Source organism: Nipponia nippon, unplaced genomic scaffold (assembly GCF_047370975.1).
Source record: "Nipponia nippon isolate SJK-2023a ecotype South Korea unplaced genomic scaffold, ASM4737097v1 scaffold_4, whole genome shotgun sequence".
Classification (NCBI taxonomy): domain Eukaryota; kingdom Metazoa; phylum Chordata; class Aves; order Pelecaniformes; family Threskiornithidae; genus Nipponia; species Nipponia nippon.
Genome location: NW_028262358.1, coordinates 48,053,883 through 48,076,791, shown reverse-complemented (window position 1 = coordinate 48,076,791; position 22,909 = coordinate 48,053,883). Strand labels below are relative to the sequence as shown.

The following is a 22,909-nucleotide window of genomic DNA, read 5'->3' as shown; positions in this document are numbered from 1 at the left end:
AAGGAGCAGCTTTGTACCCAGCGTAGCACGGGCACACGGCCCTCGGTGCGGGATCTGGACGCGCCGCCCTCGGGCCCGAGAGATGCTGCCCCGGCGACCTGGCACCACTCAATCCTTTTTGCACGGGGTTCAGTGAGCGCCTGATGGCCACTGCCGGCCTCGGGCCCTGCTCGCTCAGCTACCGAGGTCCCGGCGGTTTGGCCTGCCTGGGCCTTCCCGCCTCCTGCCGCTTTACAGCCGGCCGTGCGGCCGTGCCCCGGGGCAGCGGCCAGGTCGGCCTCCAACCATGCGCTGACAGAAGCTGCCCGAGCCGTCCGCTCTGCGCCACATGGCTCCCCCCCCGCCCCGCGGCAGCTCTGCCTGAGGCCGCTCGGCCCAGCCGGCACCGGCGGCGGGAGGGGGCGGCTGCCAGCACCCCGGCCCCGGCCCCGGCCCCCGCCGTAGCGCCGGCGGGAGGAGCCCCGGCCGTGGGGCAGCGGCTGCCGCGCTCCTCGGGCGCCGCCTCGCGGCCCGGCCCGGCCCTGCCGCCACACGGCCCGGGCCAGGCCGCGGCCCCGCGCGGGGAGCGAGGCATCTCCCCCGGCGCTTCCCTCCGCCTCCCGCCGCACACGGGCCCCTCGGCCCCCTGCGGGAACGGGGCGAGCGGCCCCACGCGTGGCCCAAAGGCTCGGGGCCCCGTTGTTAATATAGGGGAGAGAGACGGTGGCGGCCGGGAGCACCCGCGGGCGGGGTGGGCAGCCCGCGGCCAGGCTCCCCCTCGGCCATTCCCAGCCGCGCCCAGGCTTCTCCGGCAGCAGCGCCGCGGGCACCTTTCTGTGCCCCGGGTCACCCCGCCGCCGCCAGGGGCCCGGGAGCAGCCCCGAGGGGACGCGTTCGTTCCCTTCCTCCTCCCCGCCCCGCTGGGGGCCTCCCGGAGAGGCGGGAAGGGACGGGCCTGGCCGGGGGCACCGCAGCCTGGGCAGGCACCCAGAGCAGGGGCAGGCTCCATGGCGGGGTCTCCCAGGTAAGGGTGCGGGCAGGGGCGGGGACAAGCAGAGCTGCCAGGAGAAGCCGGGAGAGCCTGGCCAGGAGACACCGTGCCCACACAGGGGAAGCACCGTTGCTGGTGGGCAAGGAGCCACAGCAGGGAGCTCGCCCACCGGTGTGAGACTTTACAACCCGTTCTTGCTCAAAAGTGTTCAGGCTCTTAAAACACCGTGTCTGCCTCCAGCGTCTCAGACCTCGCTGCCAAGAACTCCACCGCGGAACTGCTCTCGCTTCACCCCAAATGCCCGAGGTGTTTTAAAGCGCCCCTTCCCCGTCAGCTTTAGCGCACACCTTCAGGCCTTACCTCCGTGCGGCTCCCGCAGTCGGCACGCCTCAGCGCAGGTCGGGTGCAGCGACAGCATCTCCCCCATCCCACGCTGCACCACCTTCACGAACCCACACAGGATGCGCGGGTACCGCGAGAAGCCCAGTCTTCAGAGACAGGCTCACCCTCTATATTCTGGTCAGCAGCAGGGCACCCTAGCAGGCAAGGTGCTATTACTTGCCAAGCAAAGAGAAGTGACAAAGTCTTTCAGACAGATGACTTAATATTTGCCTATTATTTAATTTACCTCCATAGAAAGCTCCATCTGTAACCAAACCACCTCCTTCCAGCATCCCCAAACCAAAGCTGGATGAGTCTCTAAAATCCTTGAAAATTTATATATGGGAATCACAGCAGGTAGTGGAGAGAAATGTGAAGTACAAGATGGGAAGTCATAAGAATAGGGGCAACACTACAGTATCAAAGTACACCATAAAAAATTTTTTTCTTTTTTTTGAACGCTAGCTTTAGTGGTCCACAACATATCCAGAGAAAACGGGGGGAAAGAAAAATTACAGGGGAACCCTAGTCAGCAAGGTGCACCGAGAAGAGATGTGAATAGTTACACTATGGCACTCCTTCATAGACTTATGTCCCAAGAAAAGCAGAACTTTCCTTTATCCGTGCCAGACACCAGGCCAGCAGGTTAGGTGATGTACGGCAGAGCACTTTGCATCAGGTGGGCCGGCGTGCCCGTCCTCGGATGCAGCCCCCGGCAGGATGCTGACAGGATTTCTCTACGCCCTTGGGAGTTCGCACGCTCGGTTTTCTTGACTAACCACCGCGAGCAGCTTAACTTGTCTCTTCAGTGAGATTCAGGTCCCATTAGCGTTCCCGCTGACTCCAACCTGCTCGACTGGGTCCTCAGGGCCTGACAGAGGCCCCTTTGGCAACGTGCTCCTGAGAGTGGCAGGGAAGAAAAGGCTGCAGTGCCATCACAAGCCAAGCTCACACGGGTTACAGTCTGGCAGCAAATTCATTTCTACAACCTATCTCAAATGGAAGATGTCACTGACATGCACCTCTTGGAGGAAAAAAAAAAAAATACACAATTACCTTTTTCTAGCCGTACTTTATTGCAGGTGTACATATAGTTATTTATATTTTATTTTAAACAAGAAATTCCTTTCATGGAAAGGAGAAACTTTTACCATTAAAATAGAGCGATTATACCATGAGTATTTTACAAATATGTACAAATATCGGCAGCTAGTTTCTAACATCAGCTGATAAATGCTTACACGGTACCCTCTACCAAACTAATCAAAACCAAAAGTAACAAAAGACCTTCTAAATCTGAAGACAAACAAAAAATAAGTCTACTACTAACAGAAACAGTTTTTTCATATGAATACAAAAACTTGCATAATAGATATTCACAGTGCTTGTAAGATATTAATTCATTCTCAGTCTACACACAAAAGTGTCCAGTCTCCCCTTCATATGCCTACGTAACTTCGAGTACGGGAGGGAGCTGCGCAGACCACCGAGAGAAGACTGCCAGACCTGGGGAGTTTGCCCTCCCCACCCGCCAGGAAAAAATACCAGAAACCCCCATGTATGTACAAGGCAAAGGATGCTCACACAAGAGCCAGTTACACTGTTTTTCAGGCACTGGTGTATTTTTTAAGCCAGCAACAGCAGGATTACAGCATTTCACCAATTCCACTGAATGCAAAAAGAAAATAGCAAGCCGCTTAGTGGCAATAAACACTAAGGTGGTTAGGCTGGAGCAGGTATGAATGTGATCGTCTTTGAGACGCGCGTGCACGGATGTGAGCACATGGCGCACACGTGTGTTTTGTGTCACTTTTCCCAACAACTATACCCTCTGAATTTTGAGCTTTTTTCCTGTTAACAACCATTGCCAGAACCACGAGTAACTGTCCACCTGCACGCGTGGGAGAGCAACAGTTTAGCAGGGCTGTCACTCCACACCCCACCACCTTTTCCACAGACAGACGGGCACCACCGCAGTAAGAGCCGTCCCTCCAGCTCCACAGCGGCTGCAAGAACAAGGCTGCTCCCGGCAGCAAGGCCACTGGCCTCCTGGATCCTGGCCATGCCCCTCTCCCGCAGCTTACGGCCAAACAGGCCCCAGGTAACAGGGAGCGACCGACAGCGGGAGGCTTGACTGAACTGTTCAGGAGCAGCCAGATGTCCTTTACCCATTTAGGAGAGTTTATTTTGGATGCAGTAAACATACCTCAAGTACTCTGTAAAGGCATTTTGACTTTGCTTGGAAGAAGGGAAAAGAGGCTACAGTGAACACACAGCTCCTAATTGTTCATTACAAAAAGAAAGAACAGTGTGATCAAAGAGGGCACAATCAATTAAGTCGTGGCTACAGTGAGCTTGTGCCCATCATTCCTTCCTCAAATGCAGAGCTAGGGTTTGGTGCTGGATTCATCTCAGAGGATGTACAGCCACTGGTGCCACTTCAGTACATGCAGATGCAGCTGGATGCTGTGTCTACACCACACTCACTTGCATAGAAATAGTGAGATGACAGGCTTCATGGAGTTGCTATTTTAACAGTTTACAAGAATGCAATTTACCAGACAACTGCTAAGCCTGCAAGCCTACCGTCAAAGCAGCAGCTCGAACCCTCCTCCTCATGGCCTGGCTTCCTTCCTTTCCTGAATTGGGCTATCTTCAGCTTTTGAGTGATCAACACTGCACAACACACACTTCCTCAACCGGCAGAGTAGCATCAGTCTGCTTCTAGAGTTTGCCAAAAAATGATTAGCTTCCACCTGCAAGGTTGTCAAAAGCTGGGCACAGGTTACACATGCCTGTAAGTACAAGCTTCCCAAATGCTAGGAATCGACGAGGGGAGGAGGTACCAGGGGAAGACAGGGAAGGAAATCAGACAAACATACATTTATTTGGATGTAACAAGGTAGCAGGATGTTTTCCACACAAAATGCTTGAATCAAACAGCACAACTATTGTTATTTTCCTCGTGAGAGCCAGCACAGCCAGCTCCACCACTCAAAATCACCAAGGAAGTACCCTTGGTTTGGCACACAAACACCCTGCGCTTCCACCATCACACATTCACATTTGCATGACCCATCCATGACTAAGTTGGACACAGTCACTCTGTCCTTCCAAAGCGACTTTTTCCAGTCCATACTTGCCTCCTAAGCAGAGGAAAAATGTCTAAGGAACAGATTTATTAAAAACAAAGAAAAGAACAACATAAAAGTATGATTCAAAGTAAGGGGTGATCATGCCTGGACAAATTCTCCAGTCACACTCCTGTCTTCAAGAGCCAGTCAATTAACGCTTTTAACTTGTCTTCTGCACTCTCAGAAGCAGGAGAGTAATTTATTTTATCCCCTCCCCCATCTCCCCAAGGATATAAGCATTTATTTACCAATCTGCATCATGGCAGAAGTAAGACAGCTGAGAGACAGTTCTATTTGTTGCATTAAAAAAAAAAAAAAAAAAAAAAAAGAGCAACACACATTGTATTTGGCTGGATGCTTGCAACAAAACAAAACAACAACAACAAAAAAAAGAGAAATAAACTCCTGGCAGAGCAGGTCTTTCTCCCAGTAAAGCAAATAGGCAACCTGTGTTCATTACAACAGGAACAGGCTAGACACTTCCATACACACACCCCCAAACGTGCTCAGACCATATCCTGGCCTGACAGCTGTTGGCAGTGTTGCAGCAGCACAAACTCAAAGACAACCAAACTATTTGTACGCTAGCATTCACATCAGTGGACCACAAGAGAAAGGCAGGAAAATAAACTGACATAGACTTTACATTTCTTTCTGATAAATCCATTTAGACAGAGTGTTTGCTTTACTAGCTCTGCACCAGTTTTGGTCCACTGTTTTTGGTTTTTATGTTGGTTGCGTCACTGCTAATGGTGCAGGCCACCTCCATTTTCTGCTCAGACAGACACTTCAAATGCCAGCGTTAAGTGCTACACTCCAGTTGATTTGCCCTGTAGTCAGGTCTGCAGAAGTGATGCCACTTACTGATTATGGAGCTGAATAACAAAGCCGCTCACAATCTCCTGCAAGAACCAGAGTGACATCACATGTGTTAATGAGGTATATATTTCCATGATGAGCTGTTTCCTGGCATGGAAGAGCTCCAATCTCATTACACCACGAACTCCTCCGGGAGCTGGTCCTCTCCCAGAAGATCCAAGGAGAGGCAGTTCATGGATCGCTTCCCATAAAGGGCAGACTTGGTTTTGCAGTCCACTGTGGAATAAACGCAGCCATAGATAGACAGCTTATCCTCCAGGCTGCAGCCAAACGTGTAGCTGTGGGATGTGTCCGAAGACAGTGTGGCACTTAGTGGTGGGTGCCGGTGCTTGTAAAGGCGGATGTCATCCAAACTCTGGCTGTGCTGGTCCGTGCAGCTCCTGCTTTTGGGCGATCTGACCTGCCAGTTCAGTAAGACACATGAATAAAAATGATGAGCTCAGACACAGCCTAAGGATGCTGGCTACGCATGCTACAAGTTTTCCAAAATTGTTCTTCCACTCCTTCAAAACAGCCCCACCAGCCTTCTGAAGGACATTGGCTTAATGAAGAAGCTGTGAACCATTAAGCAATTGCAAGTGCATTAAGATGCCCTGGCGTGTTGAGCCAGATCCTGATCCCTCTGCACTGTGTCCTCAGTGTCCAATACAATGGACGAAACACTTGACAGGTATTGACACCTGAATGACCTGACACTTCTTGGCAGATCTGTGCGGTCATCCTCTAACAGACAAAGTGCACGTAACGAAAGATTACCCCAACTGCTTGAACACACTGAGTTAGTGAAAATGAGCTGAAAGGAAGGTTCAGAAGGCAACCACACAAACTAATAGGTTACCGTGTCCAAAATTCACGAAGTGCAACATACAGTTTCATCTACATAACATTGTTCAGCAATGAAGAAGACAGAAGCAATAAACCAGCAGTAATTCCCAGAGGCAGCTTCTTGCTACACAAGCTGTAGAGACTTGGCCTCTGTGGAGGAATTACTGACCATCCCAGGCTTTCCCACCTGTCTTTTTTCTTACTCTGTCTCTTCATGATCAGATTTTAAATTCTAATATTAAAGCTGACTTCAGGAATATCACTTTTAAACCAAGACAATTCTGTTGGCAACACAGAAAACTCCCTCCCAGTATCACTTTTCTCACCTCCACAGGATGGGAATTAAAACAACCACCCTGAGGACACCCTGTGCTGGCTCAGCTGCGCTCCCAGAAACAGGCACACGCTGTATGGTCTGGTCAACACTAAGGAAACCCAGTTCTGCAGCATTTAGTTACATGGCCTTGGAAGGAAGATTTGTTGATTTTTTTTGTTTGGTTGGTTGGTTGGTTTTGGGTCTTTTTTGTTTGTGTTGTGGTTTTTTAGGTGTTTTGGGTTTTTTTGTTTTGGTTTGGTTTTGTTTTTTCAAGATGCACCAAATATTTGATGCATAGAAGTGGCAGCCAGGTCTTTGCAATTGCTTAAACAGTCCTGTGTTGAACAGAAACATTCTTATAAAACAGATGCCTCCTGATCAATTAATAGCATAAGCGTTTGTTGGTAAAAGCATTAACGTAAAAGCATTACTTTAAGCAAGATGCCCCCTCCTCGCCTTGCACTCTTAAGTCACTCCACTGAAATATAGGAATAAGTTCGTTATTATTTGTACTGCACAGCCTGCAGCTTTGGAAAAAATAACCAAGATTTTATTTAAATCTCCTGCAGCACTTTATGGACTATTTTGCTGATAAATGAAAATTTCTTACCACTTTTGACTGGGTCCACGAAGAAGCATGAAAAGAGGAAAAAAAAGTCCTAAGAAGTGATTACAGTTCTTGTTCAGAAAAGTTCAGGGAGTAAAGGGGAAAATGATGAATAGATTTTTTTAAATTCTTTTAGCAGAATTAAGGTTTATTTGGATTCAAAGAGAGAAGAAATGGTGGGGGCTTGGTTTTTTAGGGTTTTTTTTGTTGTTGTTGTTTTTGGCTTTTTTTTTTTTTTTGAAGAACACACACAACATTTCTATCCCAGTGGGTACAGCTGTACTTTGAAAAGAAATATTGTTTGGCCTTAACAAGACATTTTAATAAGCTTTTTCCAAGCACAACTTATGACATGACATATTTTACCATATATAGTTGCCTTTTCTCAAGGATTTGATAAAAAAAAAAAAAACATTGACAACAAAGACTTCAGCACATACATAGTATAATCACACAAGTGATAGTACTTAGAGCTTGAGCATCTGGTTTTGCTCTGATGTGAGCTCCTTCGGGCTTCAGGAGCAGGAAGATGATCAAGTTTGCAACCCACATCCAAACTGCATGGATGGTCTTGGCTCTATATTGCACTCAAAATTTGCAAGTGGTTTATTTTCCATTTCCCGTCTGGGAAACTAAGGCAGATGATAGCTAGCTTGCAAGATTTCCATGCAGATTTCTCCAAACCTCTCTATACTATTCTGGGCCCAAACACTGCTCTCATCCTATTCCTGATAGCAGTAGCTGGCCAACAGCTGGTTTTGGTTACACCATTTAAAATCAGTCAAACGCAGACCCATCACTTTCACCTGATTTACAGCTGTCTCCATTACACTAGACCTTGGTTCAGTGCCCACACGCAGACCCTCCTGCTTAGTGCCCCACCTTACCTGGTGAAGGGATTCCACACTTTGACCTCTCATTTTTATTAGCGTGACTTGCACCACAGACAGCGATTCCTGATTTATAGCTGCAAAGGAGAAGGAGGAAGTGAAAAGCGTTGCAGGTTTGAGGTTTTGTGGGCTGGGGAAAAGGGAAGTTGTTCTCACAGGCCACATTCAAGCAGTGCTATCTTATAAATGTAAGTATACATCAGTAAGCACCCTCAATGCTCTGGGAGGTTTGTTCACAAGTACTCCGTTTTGCCCCTAAGGATCAATGTTTAAAAACTCTCAAGATAACAGCTTCTCATCAACTTGTCCCATATTCACCCATCTTGCTTTTCTATAAAGGCTGTACATCTTAAGGCCAGGCAGCTCCTGCGTGGTGCCGTTGTCTAGCATTCCCTGTATCAGAAGCCACAAAATTTTACCTGTTAATTCCTGTGACTAGCCCATTAATCTGTGGTTGAACCCCTTGGCTGTTCTGTGGTATACAAGATTTTAAACCAAATTCCTTCACTACAGAAGGTTTACCTCAGTTATCTTTTTGTCATTAACTGAGTATAAACTTGGCAAATTTGGAGAAAGAAGACCTTGAGGAGCACAGAGGAAAGCACAACTGTACAATATAGGGTGCTGGCCTTTAACCTCTAGATGAGCTGACTTCAAATCCTGTTGCGGTAAGGCAGTAAGTAGCACTGGCAGTTGTTTGGAAGAAGACACAGCTTGCTCAGATCCCTCAGATTATGCCTGGCTTGCCAAACATATCTTCCTGTTGCTAGAGCCTAAAGAAAAACACTGAGCAGTAGCAGAAAGCCATCTCACCTTGGCAGCTAGCAGCATCTAGAGGAAGAGATTCAACAGATTCTCCCACAGTGGCCTCCTCTAACTGGTCTCCCTCTAAAGGCGCATCTACAGGCACCTCCTCTGGCTCATCTACTGCCAGCTCAAGCTCTAGGAGAAAGAGAGCAGCAGGAAGTTTAGCATTACACTTCTGTTCCAAACTGCTTCACGTTCTCTTACTCCCCATTCTCCTGCAGGAGAAGGCAAGAGCAGGCTTAGAGGTTGCTCCGCATCTCCAAATTCTTTACCATCATCCTGAGAGTCATCTTCAGCCCGCCCTTTGCTGCCACTGTCAATGCCAGAGCTACCGTAGCTGATGGTTGAGCTGCAGGATTTCTCTTTCCTATGCACCCGGTCAATGCTGAAGGGCTCATCCACTGACATTTCCACCGACACGCGGTGCCTGGAGTCAGCCTCGATGCCCGATGTGTGAGAGCTGCCGTGACTCCCCGTGGACTGGCGTGAGAGACGGTTATCCCTCCGGCTGCCCCCACTGCTCCCGCTGCCGCGCGAGTTCTTGTCGCACGGGTCCAGGTCCATGTCTAGCGTGTCACTGATATAGGACTCCCGGTAGCGCTTCTTCTCTGAGGAAGAAAGACGAGAGAAACCAGTGGGAACTTTAAGCAAGACTGAAGGAAGGGCAGCAAAAATAATCAGTAAGTTCTGGGACTGGCACAACCCGACAATTAAGAAACAACTGCTGCAGCTACTGAACAAATACAGGGACAGTTTTGTATTTTGTTTGCTCAACAGATACTGGGATGCCCAGCTGGCTGTAAAAGAATGTCAGTCATACTTTCAGTAAACCCAGCATCTCCTGAATTAGAACAGGCAGGCAGAAGCAGTTATGATACAGAAACTAGTAGCTGCCAGAATGAAGGAAAGGTCAAAAAAAGGGGGAATTACTTCGCTAACCTAAGTGCTTAGTCTTTAAAAACAGAGTGCATTGATTCTTTCTTGAAACAGTCACCAACATATGGAGACAGCTAAGAACAGGATCCCCATAACTGGCATTTATTAATAATTTATTCATTATTTCTCCCATGGCTTGTATCTGTTACCTACAGAGAGGTGTGCTGAGGGTGGTCAAGAAATCCACAAGATACCAGTAGACACAAAACGACCTAGGGCCTTTTGCCCACACGCAGTTGGTCAGTGAGCCTTTCTACAGGTGACCGGCACGTGCCAGTGGTTGCGCCCAGACATCTCAAGGCCACTTCTATAACCGCACCGAAGGGAAAGACAGAAATAACCAAGCTAGATGAAACCAAAGGCTGCCTTGCCCTGTACACCGATTCCACACAACCAGCGATCACTTCAGAGATGGATGTAAGCTCCTTAGAGTTAGCTGAGACGGGCGATAACCAGAAACAAGTTTCTTCCTGACTTCTCACTGGAAGGAGTCAGCCTATATCCTCAGACAAGAGGACCAGCTACTGCTAGCTGACTTCTACTGACCCTGAAGGTAACGACACAAGGCTTACAAACCCCAGAGAAGACAGAGAAAGCGTGAATGGAGAATGCAGGGAACAGCAGTCAGGAAAGAAGTAGGGGGGAAAAAAAAAAAAAAAAAAAAAAGCATTCGGGAGAAGGCTAGAGGGAAGGGGACACAATCCTCTGAAACAAGACCGATGCAACACATTAAAAACACTGGGGAGAGGTAGGCTGAGAAGTTGTAGGAGACTGCTTGCAGAGCTGGAAATTGAAAGGGGCAAGCTGAGAGGTGATGAAATGACTGAAGTTTGCCTGGAAGAATACCAGGGACTGTCAGAGTTCAAATCACCGTCCCTGCGGAGAGGGGACCCCATCAGAAAAGACTAATTCTGGGAGTCCCGATCTGCTCTCAGGCTGTTTCTGGCACCTGCAACTCCCAGCTCTTAATTGTCAGACACTACAGACTAAATTGTCTGCAGTGTTTAGTAAAGAGCACTAAAAAAATTAAGACACAGGCTCACAATTTGTACTGCTGCTTTAACACAAGAAGATCTTATCGAAATGGAAAGGTTTTTATTCAGAATTACTTCCACTCAGAAGCATGTGTCAAATGTGCACAAATTGGGAGCACAGAGAGTGAGGATCTCCTGTTACTTAAAGGGAGAGATTCCCCCTCTACTGCTCTCATACACACACTTTCTGATCACCGTCTAGCAATGCGGGAGCCACAAACACTTCTCAGTAATGGACTTGAAACATATCTAACACCTCTATTTCTCTCACCAGCTTCCTGATAAGGCAGAAACACCATTAATTAGATAGAGAGCAGCCACCATGAAGCAACAGCAGAGCCTAACATGCTGTACTCTTCCCCTTACCAAAGTCACCTGCTCTCTCGTCACGTACCTTCAGCCTCCTCCAGTTTTCGGATTTGCTTCAACACTGGCTGGATATTCAGAAAGAGCCGGTGGCTGTTGCTGAGGAGCTGCAGCAAGTGCCGCGACCTGAAGGGGCAACCCGTGTAGTAAACCAGTTTCCGTGCAGAGGGTAAACCATCTGGCTGGATCTCAAATTTTTTCCCCTGCATAAAGAGGAGAGATGCCAGTGAAATGAAGAAGAGCATGTTCTCAGCCACACAGCTACCAGAGATAGCTGCGGTCTTGTGCGTACAGGTGACAGGACTTGACTTGACATGGCAGTGCGGGCAGGCCTACAGCTTTGCCAGGTCCCAGGTTGACAGCCCGCTGCCAGATGGCCTCTGTTCCGTCATACTCACCAGAAACGCCAGCTTCCCGATGTGTGACCAGGGAAAGTCATAGAGGAGCTGGCGAACGTGATTCACCTCCTGCAACACATCAAACTCAGAGTGACACAGGGACTGGCAGGTACAGGGTGGAGTCAGCGATGTGCAAAGAATTTGCAAACAACCAAGAATTTGAGATATGTGGAGCCTGGTGCTCGCAGGGGGAGGCAGAGGAGCTGCGGTGGGGGGAGGACAGGGGAGCTGGGCAGAGTTAATGCTACTCCAGAAGGCTTTCACAGCAGTCTGTTACCTGATAGATGTGCATTCCTCTCAGGGTCAGGCCCAGGATAACTGTTGGGCGATCCTCCTTCTTATCCTAAAAGAACAGAAGAGCCTGGAGTCAAAGGTTAATCTACAAAGACCACGCTCTTGTTCTGGTACCTACTGCAGGAGAGGTAGCAGGACTGCTCATCAGGCAGATGCCATCGGCTCATTTGGTTTTTATTGTGTTCATAAAGTGTACCTTGCCTTGTTGACCCGTGAAATATCTACACCTAAAATTCCCTCATGCTGGGTGTCTGAAGCATTTCACCAACAAACACCCTAGCTGCCCTGGACAGGGAATCCTATAGCTTTAGTGATTTGAGGGCACGGACAATTACTGCTCTCAGAGGTACCTTGTAACCTCTCATACTGCCACACGCTGTCTCTGCTGTCCCCATCAACATGTACCACTCTCGCTCTGTGGGTAACAGAGCACCTGAAACAGAAGGGACGCCTGTCCCCTTCTCCCTGCCACAGCACTGCTGTTCCCATCCAGGGACTTGCTGGACCTTAGGTGTCCCTTGGCCAGGAGGGAGCCAATCAGTGCCCAGAGTCATAGGGACTTTCCTTCTAACCTTTTGATCTCAGTGTTGGGAGCAGGTGGTTTTAAATGTTTGCGGCTGGGTTGAAATACTGCCTTGTTTTTCCTCATGCTGTATCTTGGTATGACATACTCGGTCTCTAATGAGATTCCTTTGCTTGAAGACCAAAAAATATCATGAATTAGTTCTTTCAGTCTTTCCTGGCATGGCAGAGTTAGGGAGGGGAATACATACTCTTCTTGCCAGGAGGAGCAGGAGGAAGAAAATTTGGGGGTACAAATTTATGGGCTCACAGAGCTTAAACTTTACATCAAAACTTTCTCTTCCTATTTGGCTTGTCAAGACACAAGCCTTATGCCATCACATTACCTCACCCTTTGCCCCTGGTACCATCCATGTCTCCAGTTTAAAATCACTAAGAAATGCTTTCTGCTTCCTAAGGGCAAAGAGCTTTGTAAATCGGTATTGGTCTGGAGGAGAGATACGGGGCTCAGTGCTGTGTTTTCTTTTGGAGTTCCCAACCTCAGTAGCAGCCATGAGGAGGGTGTAAGACAAAAGTAACTGCTTCTGAAATCTCAGGGCAGCCAGCGCACCGACACCTTCACCTGGCACCCCTGTGCGCTCGATTGGGAGCTCTGTGTTCCAGGTGTCACCTAGGAGGAGGATTTCTCATCACGAGATGAGATACCTCTGTCACATGGCAGGAAGAAGAGCATATTGTGGATCAAACAACACATGAAGGAGTTAGCAATGCGTAAAATATAAGTTCAAGTCAGACAGGAATTTAGATATTAAGAGCAACCAATTTCACAGCCCCAGTACTTTTGGATAAAAACTGTATCGTGTCCTGCCAGCTGGATTTCTTATGACATTCAAGTGTAACCAGCCTTCTTATGACTGCATCATTAATAGCATTAGAATCAAAACAGAGAGGACACGAGAGTGTAGGGGGAACATCTATGGTTTGCGAGGAACTGAAACAAAGCCTGGACTACAGACCAAACTGGAACTTATTTCCTCCAGAAAATGCGTGTTCCTCCAGTAACGAGAGCTGCTAGATTTGCTCAAAGGACACTGATGCCTCACAGACATAATTCCCACTGAGCACAAACAACCAAGAAGTTTAATTATGAGTCTGACAAAGTGGATTATCTCCATTTGTGAAAAAAGGTCCAAGCCATTCCTAATTGCACGAGCAAGTCGAATTGACTCACCTAAGTCAAACAGAAAACGTCTCTTTAGTCCTATTTCTAGACCTAATCTCTCTTAGCATATGAAAATGAAGCACATTCTGTTTAAGCAGGCTTGGGTAAGGAGTCTAAGACTCAGGGACAAGCAACAATCCAGGAATCCAAAAAACTGACATACAGCTGAAAAAACAACCATCACTTTGACATGGTCGGAGGGGGAGTGGGATAAGAAAGTTGGGATGACTCAGTGTCACCTTCAGTTATTACATGGGATTTGTGTGAAAGCTGGCTGACCTCTTGTCACCATTTCAGCAGACTGCAACAAAAAAAAAAAAAAAGGCTTCTCAGTGATTTCCCTGGTGCGAGTCTACTGACAGGCAGGGACAAAAATTAAGTTTTGCCATTCCTGTGGCCAGTTTCTTGGCCAAGGAACAAAACTAGATTCCAGCTATACCTGTATATTGGCAACAGATCTGTTTGTGGGGACAGGCCTCATTGGCTGAACATTTTAGACCTGTTTGGCCTCTCTGAATCAGAGGCAACCATCCCTCAAATAAACAGAAAATGAAAAATGCAATGGTGCACCCAATTAATGACAGGAGGGAAGTTAAAAATAAGAAGTTCTTTGTTTAACCTTCTGCAGCCTGTAGAAGTGGACGGGCACATCTTCCAGCAAGCAGGACTCCTTAATGAATTTCAGCACCGCTTCCTTAGCACTCAGCCCTTGCTGTTCTCGGTGCATCTCTGGGGCATGTTTCAAGATGTAGTCGCTCCCCCTCTTCGCAATTATCTAAACCACAAGGAAAACAAACAGGTCAGCAGCTCTTCAGCAATCCTCACAGGAGGCAGCTGTGATCAACAGCAAAGCAGAAACTGGAGGTGGAGGAGGTTCATACGGTCCCTCAAGATGTTAGTCCACGTTCACCTCTACCTCCCTGGAGGACAAGCATTTAAAGCAGCCCAGATGATACCGATGTCTCCAAACAGATCCTATATGGCAAAATCATAACAGACCAAGACTACAGAGGTCGTGTCAGCTCTTTTCATTTTTAAGTACTGGAATTAGTTTTCCTAACTCTTGGCATCCATAAATGCTTACGGGCAGATAACAAATACTGCCCTGCATGCTAACACAATCAACAGCGACATCTCCAAACACTGCAGAAATGCTAGGTGGTCCTTTAAAGACCAGGAACTACACGTTAGGCTTATTTAGCATTTCCATCCTCAAAGGGGTGGATAACACTATCTCAAGGTATTTTTTATCTGTCAGGAGTGGTTGGCAGGCACGTGGCTTTGCTAAGCAGTAGAAAAACCTACAGTGGGCCTTTTGATCTTGCCCTGCGAGTACCCAGTTCCCATGCTTGCCCATGTGCCCTCTCCATACAAGGCTACAGGGCAGCCCGGCCCCCTCCTGTGCCACACTGGCCCCATCCAGGCTGCGAGCAGCAGTGACAGATAAGAGGAGTGTCGACTGAATTCACAAAATCCCCCACTATCAGGGGCATTTAAAACTAGATGCCACTAGGTACCTGAGAATTATCCTGCCAGGAACAACCTGCCCTGGCTCAAAACAACCAGACCCCATCACCACCCAGTTCCCACTTCCATTTTATATTAAGCCCCTTGTTTACTCTGTTCGGTAACACCTCTGCCCTCCTTGCCGGATTAGTTGCCCTCCCACGAGGAAGGCTGGGCTCGGTGGAAGACAACATCGATGCCATCAGCTGTGCAACATCAGCAGAAAGAGATGCACCAGCTCCACAGTTCAAAGCTGGGTTGATCACCCCGGGGCAGCACCGCCTCTCCTCACTAGCACGAGGCTTGGGGCAGCCCTCAGCCAAATGATCTCAAGCACGTGTTGGAGGAAGAGATCGTGTTGGAGGAGGAGATTGCTCAGTATCTCCCCACGGGAGCCCGGGGGCAGGGAGAGAAGCGTCCCCATGCCTGCCAGATTTTGCTCTTTATAATGATGTAATAAATCACCCACATACTTGCTTGGGGTTGTGGCTCAGCGCAGGTGAGCCAGGCTTTGCCTTGGCCTTTGCAATGTTTGCCAGATGAGCAATAGTCTGTGATAAGACTTTTAACTGCCCCAGAAACGGCATGCATGAGACCCACCTTTTCCAGCCCTTTGTTAGCTACCTCCTGCCAGGCACCCTGTAGCAAGGAACAGCATGGGATGAAGGCCTGTTGTCTGGGAGAAAGGTGCATTTCTGCACAGCCAGGCAGGCAGGCTGTGACTTGTGCATAAAAGAGACTCTACCAGCCTTGCCTCCCCGACACAACCCCTGTCACTGCTCTGAACCTTCTCCCCAAAGCAGGGGACAGTGCCACCTTTCAGGGGAGACATGACTCACCTAAGGACAAGCAGCCAGCTACCAGAGGCATCTGGGCTTTTTGACAGCTATTCCAAGGCACGAGCTGGGCTAAAATCCGCTGTCACAGCAGAGAAGGGGGCCCCAGACCTAACTCAGGTTGCAGAGGAGAGTTTGTGCAGGTCCCAGGGAACATCCTGCCCCAGCAGACATCATCAGACATTACAGTGATGTGTCTCTGGCAAATCTAGCTTCCCTTTCTATTTTTGTGGACACTAAAGTCTTTATCAACAGTTTTCTTGACATTTTACCACAAGAAGAGAACTCTCTGCAGGTAACCAGCTCTGACAGAGTTTTAGTTAATTTGCCTTCATTTTACAACTAAGCCAACTCTTGGCTTTATAAGCTGTTTGTTAGTTTTGAAGGGCAGAAGCCCATGTGCACATGCTTATAAACAAACATGCAAACCCATTTCCAGGCCCTTCCCTTTTCTCTTACTGCAGTTGAGCCAGAGATTAATGACAAAGCAAGCACCAGAGGCACTGCACAGCAGTACTACCCCTTTGGGTTTGTGTCTATCCATCCCAGAGGTAAGCATGGCAGAGATAGGAACAAAGGGCAATGGACTTGGCTTCGCAGCCCTAGGTTTTCTGTAGAGCTTAGGTTGTGCAGATCTTGCTGATGTACTACTGCAAACACACAACCCTTTAAGCCATAGAAGAATTAAACAAAGACAGCTGCACTGTTGGAGTTAGTTATTAATTTGACACCAACACATTCCCTCACCAAGGAAGGGTACATACCACCCACCTCACTGATGAGTGAGCCCAGGAGGAACGGGCACCTACATCCAGTGGAAAGAGAGGAGATACCTCCTGAGGGAAATTCAGGGTGATGCTCTACCACTCTGCCTGATCATTGCAGTGGGAGTAGGGGAAGTTGCATGGCTGCAGTTAGGCACCACCTTGACATAGCTCCTGCTGGGTGGGCAATCTGTTGACAGAAAGATTGCCCGAAACTTACCCATTGCGGGAAATAAGCCTGAGGTTCGAAATATTTGCCAGCATGGACCTTCTCCCTGTAGTTGCCCAAGTCTGCCTGTAAGCTGTATGCAGCCAGCAAGAAGTAGATTTCTTCTTTGTGGTTGCACCGAGACATAAGTACTTGCTCTTTGAGATGGCAGTAGTAGAGCTGCCGTGCCACCTTATCACTGCAAGACACAAAGGCAAATTTAGTTGAAGAAAAGAAAGTTCAGGCTCAGATAAGGCCCCTCAAACACATCTTCATTCTGAGGGATTAAACTTTGACATCCCTGATGTGTGCCAATGCCACCCTGATAACAGTTGTGTGTGCGGAGGGAGCACCAAGCCAAGATCAAGGTCTTCTCCCAGTAAGTGTTGTATAAACATAGGAAATGGTAGCTTCTGTCTTGAAGAGCATGAGATCTAAGAAGTTAGGGCAGAAGGCAGATGAAAGAAAATCATGTCACACCTGTTTTGGAGACTGACTACATTCAGGCACTTCTGTTTCTCTGGAAAGCCTGTAGCACTCAGGAGAGTCAACTCCCTTGAATCCCAGTTCTGTTTCTTGCACACCTGTCCTCCTTTCCCCTCTAAATCTGGCACTGCTTTTTCATTTCACCTTGCCTTAGGCTCAAGGTACTTTTCAACAGCTAATTCCCTGCAAGGTAGATCAAAAGACACAGGAGCCTTGGGCGTGTTTTTGTCTTCTTCCTCAAGCTGCTAAACAGAGATAGCCTGATAACGCGTAACCATCGTGTAGCATTGATAACCCACACACTCCTCGCTGTAAGAGCTCATGGGAAGCAGGCTGCTGACATGTATGTACAGATGAGGTGCTGGACACTACAGTCTGCTCATAGAAGTGTGAGTGTGTGTGAGTGTGTGTGTAGTTTGAAGGGGCCATGTAACCACCTCTGCATGACTCCACAAACCTCTCCAATTACTAGTGCAAGAGAAAGTTGCTTGTGACACTAAAGGATATGTACATTGGCGTGGTGGAATGATATGCAATCTCCCTTCGTACCTAAAAGCAAAACTAAACACAAAACACTTAACAGCCAGACTCCAGAAGAGAGACTCCCCTGTATCCAAAATGAAAGGCTATGGAGAGAGAAAAACAAAAAACCACCAAGCTTTGTTCAAGACGAGAACAAATGCCAAAACTTCGTCAAAGATTTTAATCCACCCAAATGATCCCAGCTCTTGGCTTGCCCTGGGGTCACAGCCACGCCAGAAGTGCTGATGGAAATTAACTCTGTCAGTTGTTCATTTTCAACTACCTCATCCTTTGTTCTGTACTGTGGGTGAGGGTGGTGGTGTTTTGAGTGCAGCCTGTGTTCCATCTGAATGGACTACAAATGCAAGACTCTCCAACTTATGAAGTAGTTTCTTTTGTCCATTTACAAAAGTCCATTTCCAGGAATAGACTGCAGAGAGCACTGCTCAGAAACAAAAACCATATCCAAAATTATTAGCATGTGCTCTGGAGTATATAGCTATTTTTGGTATATTCACCTGATGCTTTTCATACAACCGAAAGATGCAAGCAAAAGAGGGTTAAACATATTTTGATAATGTCGTCATTCAACCTCCTCTCTAAACACAGACGGAAAAGCAGTCACAATTTTCCTAGGGATAAGGAGTATGATTCAGGGGGAAAACATTCATAGCTGGGTGAGGAAGTCTCTGAAGGTCTTTTAAAAAAAAACAAAGCAAAAAACAAGTGGATTTTTTAAGCTTGTTTCTGTGAGCTCACAGAGATGAGCTTAACAAAGAAACATTATTTTTCTTGCCTTTTAAGAACACAGTGAATAATTCAAGACACAGTAACTACCACAGAAGGGAACTTACCTTATTACTCTTCCATTTTCTACGTAGTATTGTACTCTAAAGAATGCAACAAAAGGAGGGCTGAATTTCTCTGTTCCCTAGAGCAGAGAGAGAAGACAAGTTAAATAATGTTCAGCATTCAAAATTCCTGTAACCCTGTCTGGTAATGTTCTCGTCTCCCAAGCTCAATCCCCATACTGCTCTTCATTTTCTACTCTTAGCTCTCGGCAAGTTTTGGGGAGGATCTGACTATCTTAGAGGCTCACAACAATGAGGCATCATAAAACATTTAGAGAGGCTGAATGGCAAAACACCCTAGGGAAGGCAGAAAATTTTGGAGGTGGGGGTGATGATCAGGTATAAAAGAGTCCCAGTGTAGCCTGGGGATGCCCAGCCTGGCCCAGGGTTACCTAGCTCAGCACCTGGCAGACGCCTTAACGCTGAACGCAGCAAGTTTAACACAGCCTCCCTCAAAGCACCAGGCTGGGCGTCAGGGCAGCGTGCCAGGCTGGCACGGCTGCGGCGTTTCCAGGGTGCACCTAGGAGTAACCAGCCGTCTCTGCGCTGCACCACATCACTCAGCAGGGACACACGCGCTGCTGCGTTCAGCACTGACTGCCCGAGGCTGAGCCACACCAGCCTGACATTAACTCCTCACCTTTTTTTTGGCAGGGCTAATGTTTAGTTATTCACACCCTTCTGCAGCCACAGACCAAAAGAGGACACTGATGTTTGCTTCACACTGAAGATGTCTCTTAGAAGAAAGCCAGCAAGAGTTCTGTTGTTGTTTTAACTACAGTCTACCTTTCAGACTTACAGGCTTGTTTAAAAAGGAGAAAAAAGACGAAAAAAAAAAAGAACAAGAGGTGGGGGGGAAGGAACACCTTATCTTACTAGCTCATTCTCTCATCTTTCCTACTTTGCCACTTGCTTCTTCAACATTCATACAGGTAACTTTGCTCATACAGGCAGTTCCAAGGCTTCACTGGTCAGACCCATCTCACTGGGACAAGGTACGTGGCATGCCGTGCACATCTGATGCAGACAGTAACTTCTTGATCGTCACGCAAATATTTACATTGTATTTCTGGAACTTGTCCATAGTCACCCTATTTAATCAGCTGGACTGGGCTTTCCACCTCAAATCTCTTCATAGGAATTAAATCCCTGTCTGCTAACCCAGTCCAATAGCTTAACTCCTCTCAGACTTCAGTACTGCCAATGGCAACTCATTCAGCCTTTTATGATTCACCTCACACCAGAGGTTCAACACTTATCCTGACTTAAAAAGTGTTGCAAGAATCCAGCCACAAAGCAACCACAAAGCGTACCGCATCCCGAGGTGACCAGAAACACCTGCCTCAGGAAACCCTCGCTGGCTGGACAGACAGCCCTCCACACAACTGGCAGCTGTCTTAGAAGCAACCCTCACTTGTTTGGGAGAAGTAGTATGGGATAAGAGATCCCCGAACCTCACTAGTCATCTGCAAACTTCTCTAAGCAGCAGAAATGGCAATCGTGCCTACTCTGCAAAAGAAAATCCTCGAGGAAGGTGGAAAAAGTCATAATGAGCTAATTAAGACATCTGAATGTAATTGCATACTACACTTTGTTCTAGACTGCGGCTCTTCTAATAATGACACACACAAACAGGCCTTATCATGTCTGAATGACCGGCACTAAGCAATTATAGGCTTGTCTTTATTTCATGTAGCTTTTCCCTCCCTTGACAGGGCTGGCTAGCCTTAAAGAACTAAGACTCTTCTCAAACGAAATATCCTTCCTTTCGCTCCACTCTCCTTTTGCATGTACTCTGGAAGAGTCACAGATCCAGCCCTCTCCCTCATATCAGGTTCAAGTCACAAAAGGTCATTTTAGGCTGTTCAGCTTAAGGACAACAATGAGGTCTTCAGACTCTTCACGGGCTCAGCTAAGTTCAAAATGAAGGCTGACCAGCTGACCTCCACTCCTGTAGCAGCTAAGCAGCAACCATGTGGCTACTATTGCTCAGGTAAAGTTGTGTAAGGTGCTGGTTTATCTCTTTTAATTAATTGTACAGCTGTGCACAAGTCACTGCATCTTGCTACTGAACAGCATTCTACAGACCATCTTCAAGAAACGCTTTATGGACCTTAGTTTAAGAGCTTTCATTTCACTGTGTAGTCCAATACCAAAGCAGTAGCCTCCGAAATTAAACATCTGTCTTACTTTGGTGGTCTCTTTCTTCCATTCCTTTGAGAAGTATTTGCTAAGCTTCTGCTCCAGGTCTATAAAAACATATTCATTATCTGAAAGACAAGAGGAAAAAGCATTTAATGTTAAAGAATTAGAAATTCTTATTCATTCAATACTTAGATGAATATACATGTTGTTTCCAAGCGATACGCTTTAAAACAAAGCTGACCAGGGAATAGACAGGGCAGGGAAAAGAGAGGTCACTGAGTCTCTTAAATACCTGTGCTACTCCAGACAGTATGGAAGGAAGGTCAGCTATGTCTTGATTCAAGAGATGCTGAGCTAAAGTTTCCCAACCACCTCAGCCAGAAATGCAGAATTCTTGCTTTATAAGCAAGAAGCCACTTACAGAAGGGAAGCATCATCTTACTAAGCTAATTGTACTGTCAGTTTAGCGGATTCAGGTTTTCATTATCATTAAACAAGCAAGCCCTACCCAAACTTCTACTCTGCCATCATGTAGCACCATGGTCCAGCGTGGCATAAGCAAGTGGACAGAGTCAGGTATTTGACAGGTTTCATCCTCTACATATGAATGGGATCCTCTGAAGTGGTGAGCAGGAGGAGGACCAAACCCAAACGCCCTCCTCAGAAGGTCTGGCGTCTCCTGCTCACACCCAACCTCTTTCATACAGCAAAAAGATGAACGAAAGCAAGGGAAACCTGGCCTGCCTCGAAGGACCAGGACTTGCTCTCCACCCAGGTGAGGATGAACAAGAGACAGCCTGAACAGCACATCATCTTGAAAGAGCTTTGTGCTGCTTTCAAAGCCAATGTTTTGTAACACTGCTTACCAATTATCAAATCCAAACAACTCAGCCAGTGAAAGATTTTTCCCTGAGTCTTGTCAAGTCTCTTAAAAAAAAAAAAAAAAAAAAAAAAGAAGGCTTGATGTGTGTTTCAGGCTTCAGCAGCAATGCCAGCTGAGCACATTCACCTGACCAGTCCCTCTACTCTTTGGTCTTGCCCAGGAAAGTGTTTTGACAGGTGACATAGGTGCCAAGTTAAACAGCTTGTTCCTTAGACACGAAAGGAGCAGGGGGAAAAAAAAAAAAAAAAAACAAAAACGAACGCTTCAAAAAAACCTTCCGCCCCTGAAGACCAGTCTGGACTTCCAAGCTTTGGCTGTTGCTTTCTGATGTCAAACAAAAAAAGGAAGGGGAACAGAGGTGAAAAACAGATTTACAACCAAATGAGAACCTGCACTCGTGTCTGAACAGCAGATGAAGGACTGGCAGAGGCCAGTGTTACAGCAGGCATTCGAGGGGGCTCTGAGCTACCTCGCAGCCATCCTCCCAGAGCATTCCAGTTCCTTACAGGGGCAGATACAGCAAATACGTCCTTTGCAAGCTTTTAAAAAACAAGCAAGCAAAACAACCCCCTATTGCCACCTCCTTCAGCTCCCACCTCAAGTGAGAGAAACCACATCTGGTGTTAGCCAGAGTTGGTCCACACACCACACTAACAGGAAGCCTTATGTAAAATACCAGTAACACTGGACACAAAGAGGATAATTCCCAAAAAGTCCTGTTCCACCTCTGTGGTCTTTCCTGCATTGTACTGATTGCAGCTGTAATTTTAATATAATTACACTTCTGCTTACCACGTTGCTTGACATGACACATACATACACAACACAGCATTTAACAGCACTGTTGAACTTGCTGTACAAAATTCCTGAAAATTTTAGTGGTGGGAGTTTAAGTGCTGTAGCACACAAGGTGATATAGAAGTTGTTTTGCTATTTTGACAAGGAGAGGAAGAGGTTTTAGCATCACAGAGACTGCATCTTCTACCTGCCTCTTCACTTTATGCCTGTAAGATAGGGCAGCTGGGGGGCTGTGCTGGCTCCAACCTTTGCTTCTCTAAGTCCATTAAGATCAGATAATGCTGCCTTGAAAAGGTTGATAGGAGTCCTTGTCAGTGAGAGAGATGGGT

The 22,909-nt window shown here is 47.3% G+C and overlaps 1 protein-coding gene across 5 annotated transcripts in view; it reads right to left on the bottom strand.

Moving 5' to 3' along the window:
• Nucleotides 1-2,403: 2,403 nt before the first annotated feature.
• FRMD1 (FERM domain containing 1) overlaps nucleotides 2,404-22,909 on the bottom strand; it is a 44,698-nt gene continuing 24,192 nt past the window's right edge. For all 5 annotated transcript variants that reach the window (XM_087776807.1, XM_087776808.1, XM_087776812.1 and 2 more), the window contains 11 exons: nucleotides 20,945-21,024; nucleotides 18,758-18,834; nucleotides 16,908-17,094; nucleotides 14,201-14,356; nucleotides 11,821-11,886; nucleotides 11,544-11,612; nucleotides 11,174-11,348; nucleotides 9,082-9,417; nucleotides 8,816-8,944; nucleotides 8,000-8,079; nucleotides 2,404-5,764 (listed from right to left, as the gene is read on the bottom strand). In XM_087776807.1, the coding sequence (XP_087632933.1) occupies nucleotides 5,477-5,764; nucleotides 8,000-8,079; nucleotides 8,816-8,944; nucleotides 9,082-9,417; nucleotides 11,174-11,348; nucleotides 11,544-11,612; nucleotides 11,821-11,886; nucleotides 14,201-14,356; nucleotides 16,908-17,094; nucleotides 18,758-18,834; nucleotides 20,945-21,024 (1,643 nt within the window). In that variant the 3' untranslated portion in view covers nucleotides 2,404-5,476. The remainder of the gene's footprint in view (nucleotides 5,765-7,999; nucleotides 8,080-8,815; nucleotides 8,945-9,081; nucleotides 9,418-11,173; nucleotides 11,349-11,543; nucleotides 11,613-11,820; nucleotides 11,887-14,200; nucleotides 14,357-16,907; nucleotides 17,095-18,757; nucleotides 18,835-20,944; nucleotides 21,025-22,909) is intronic.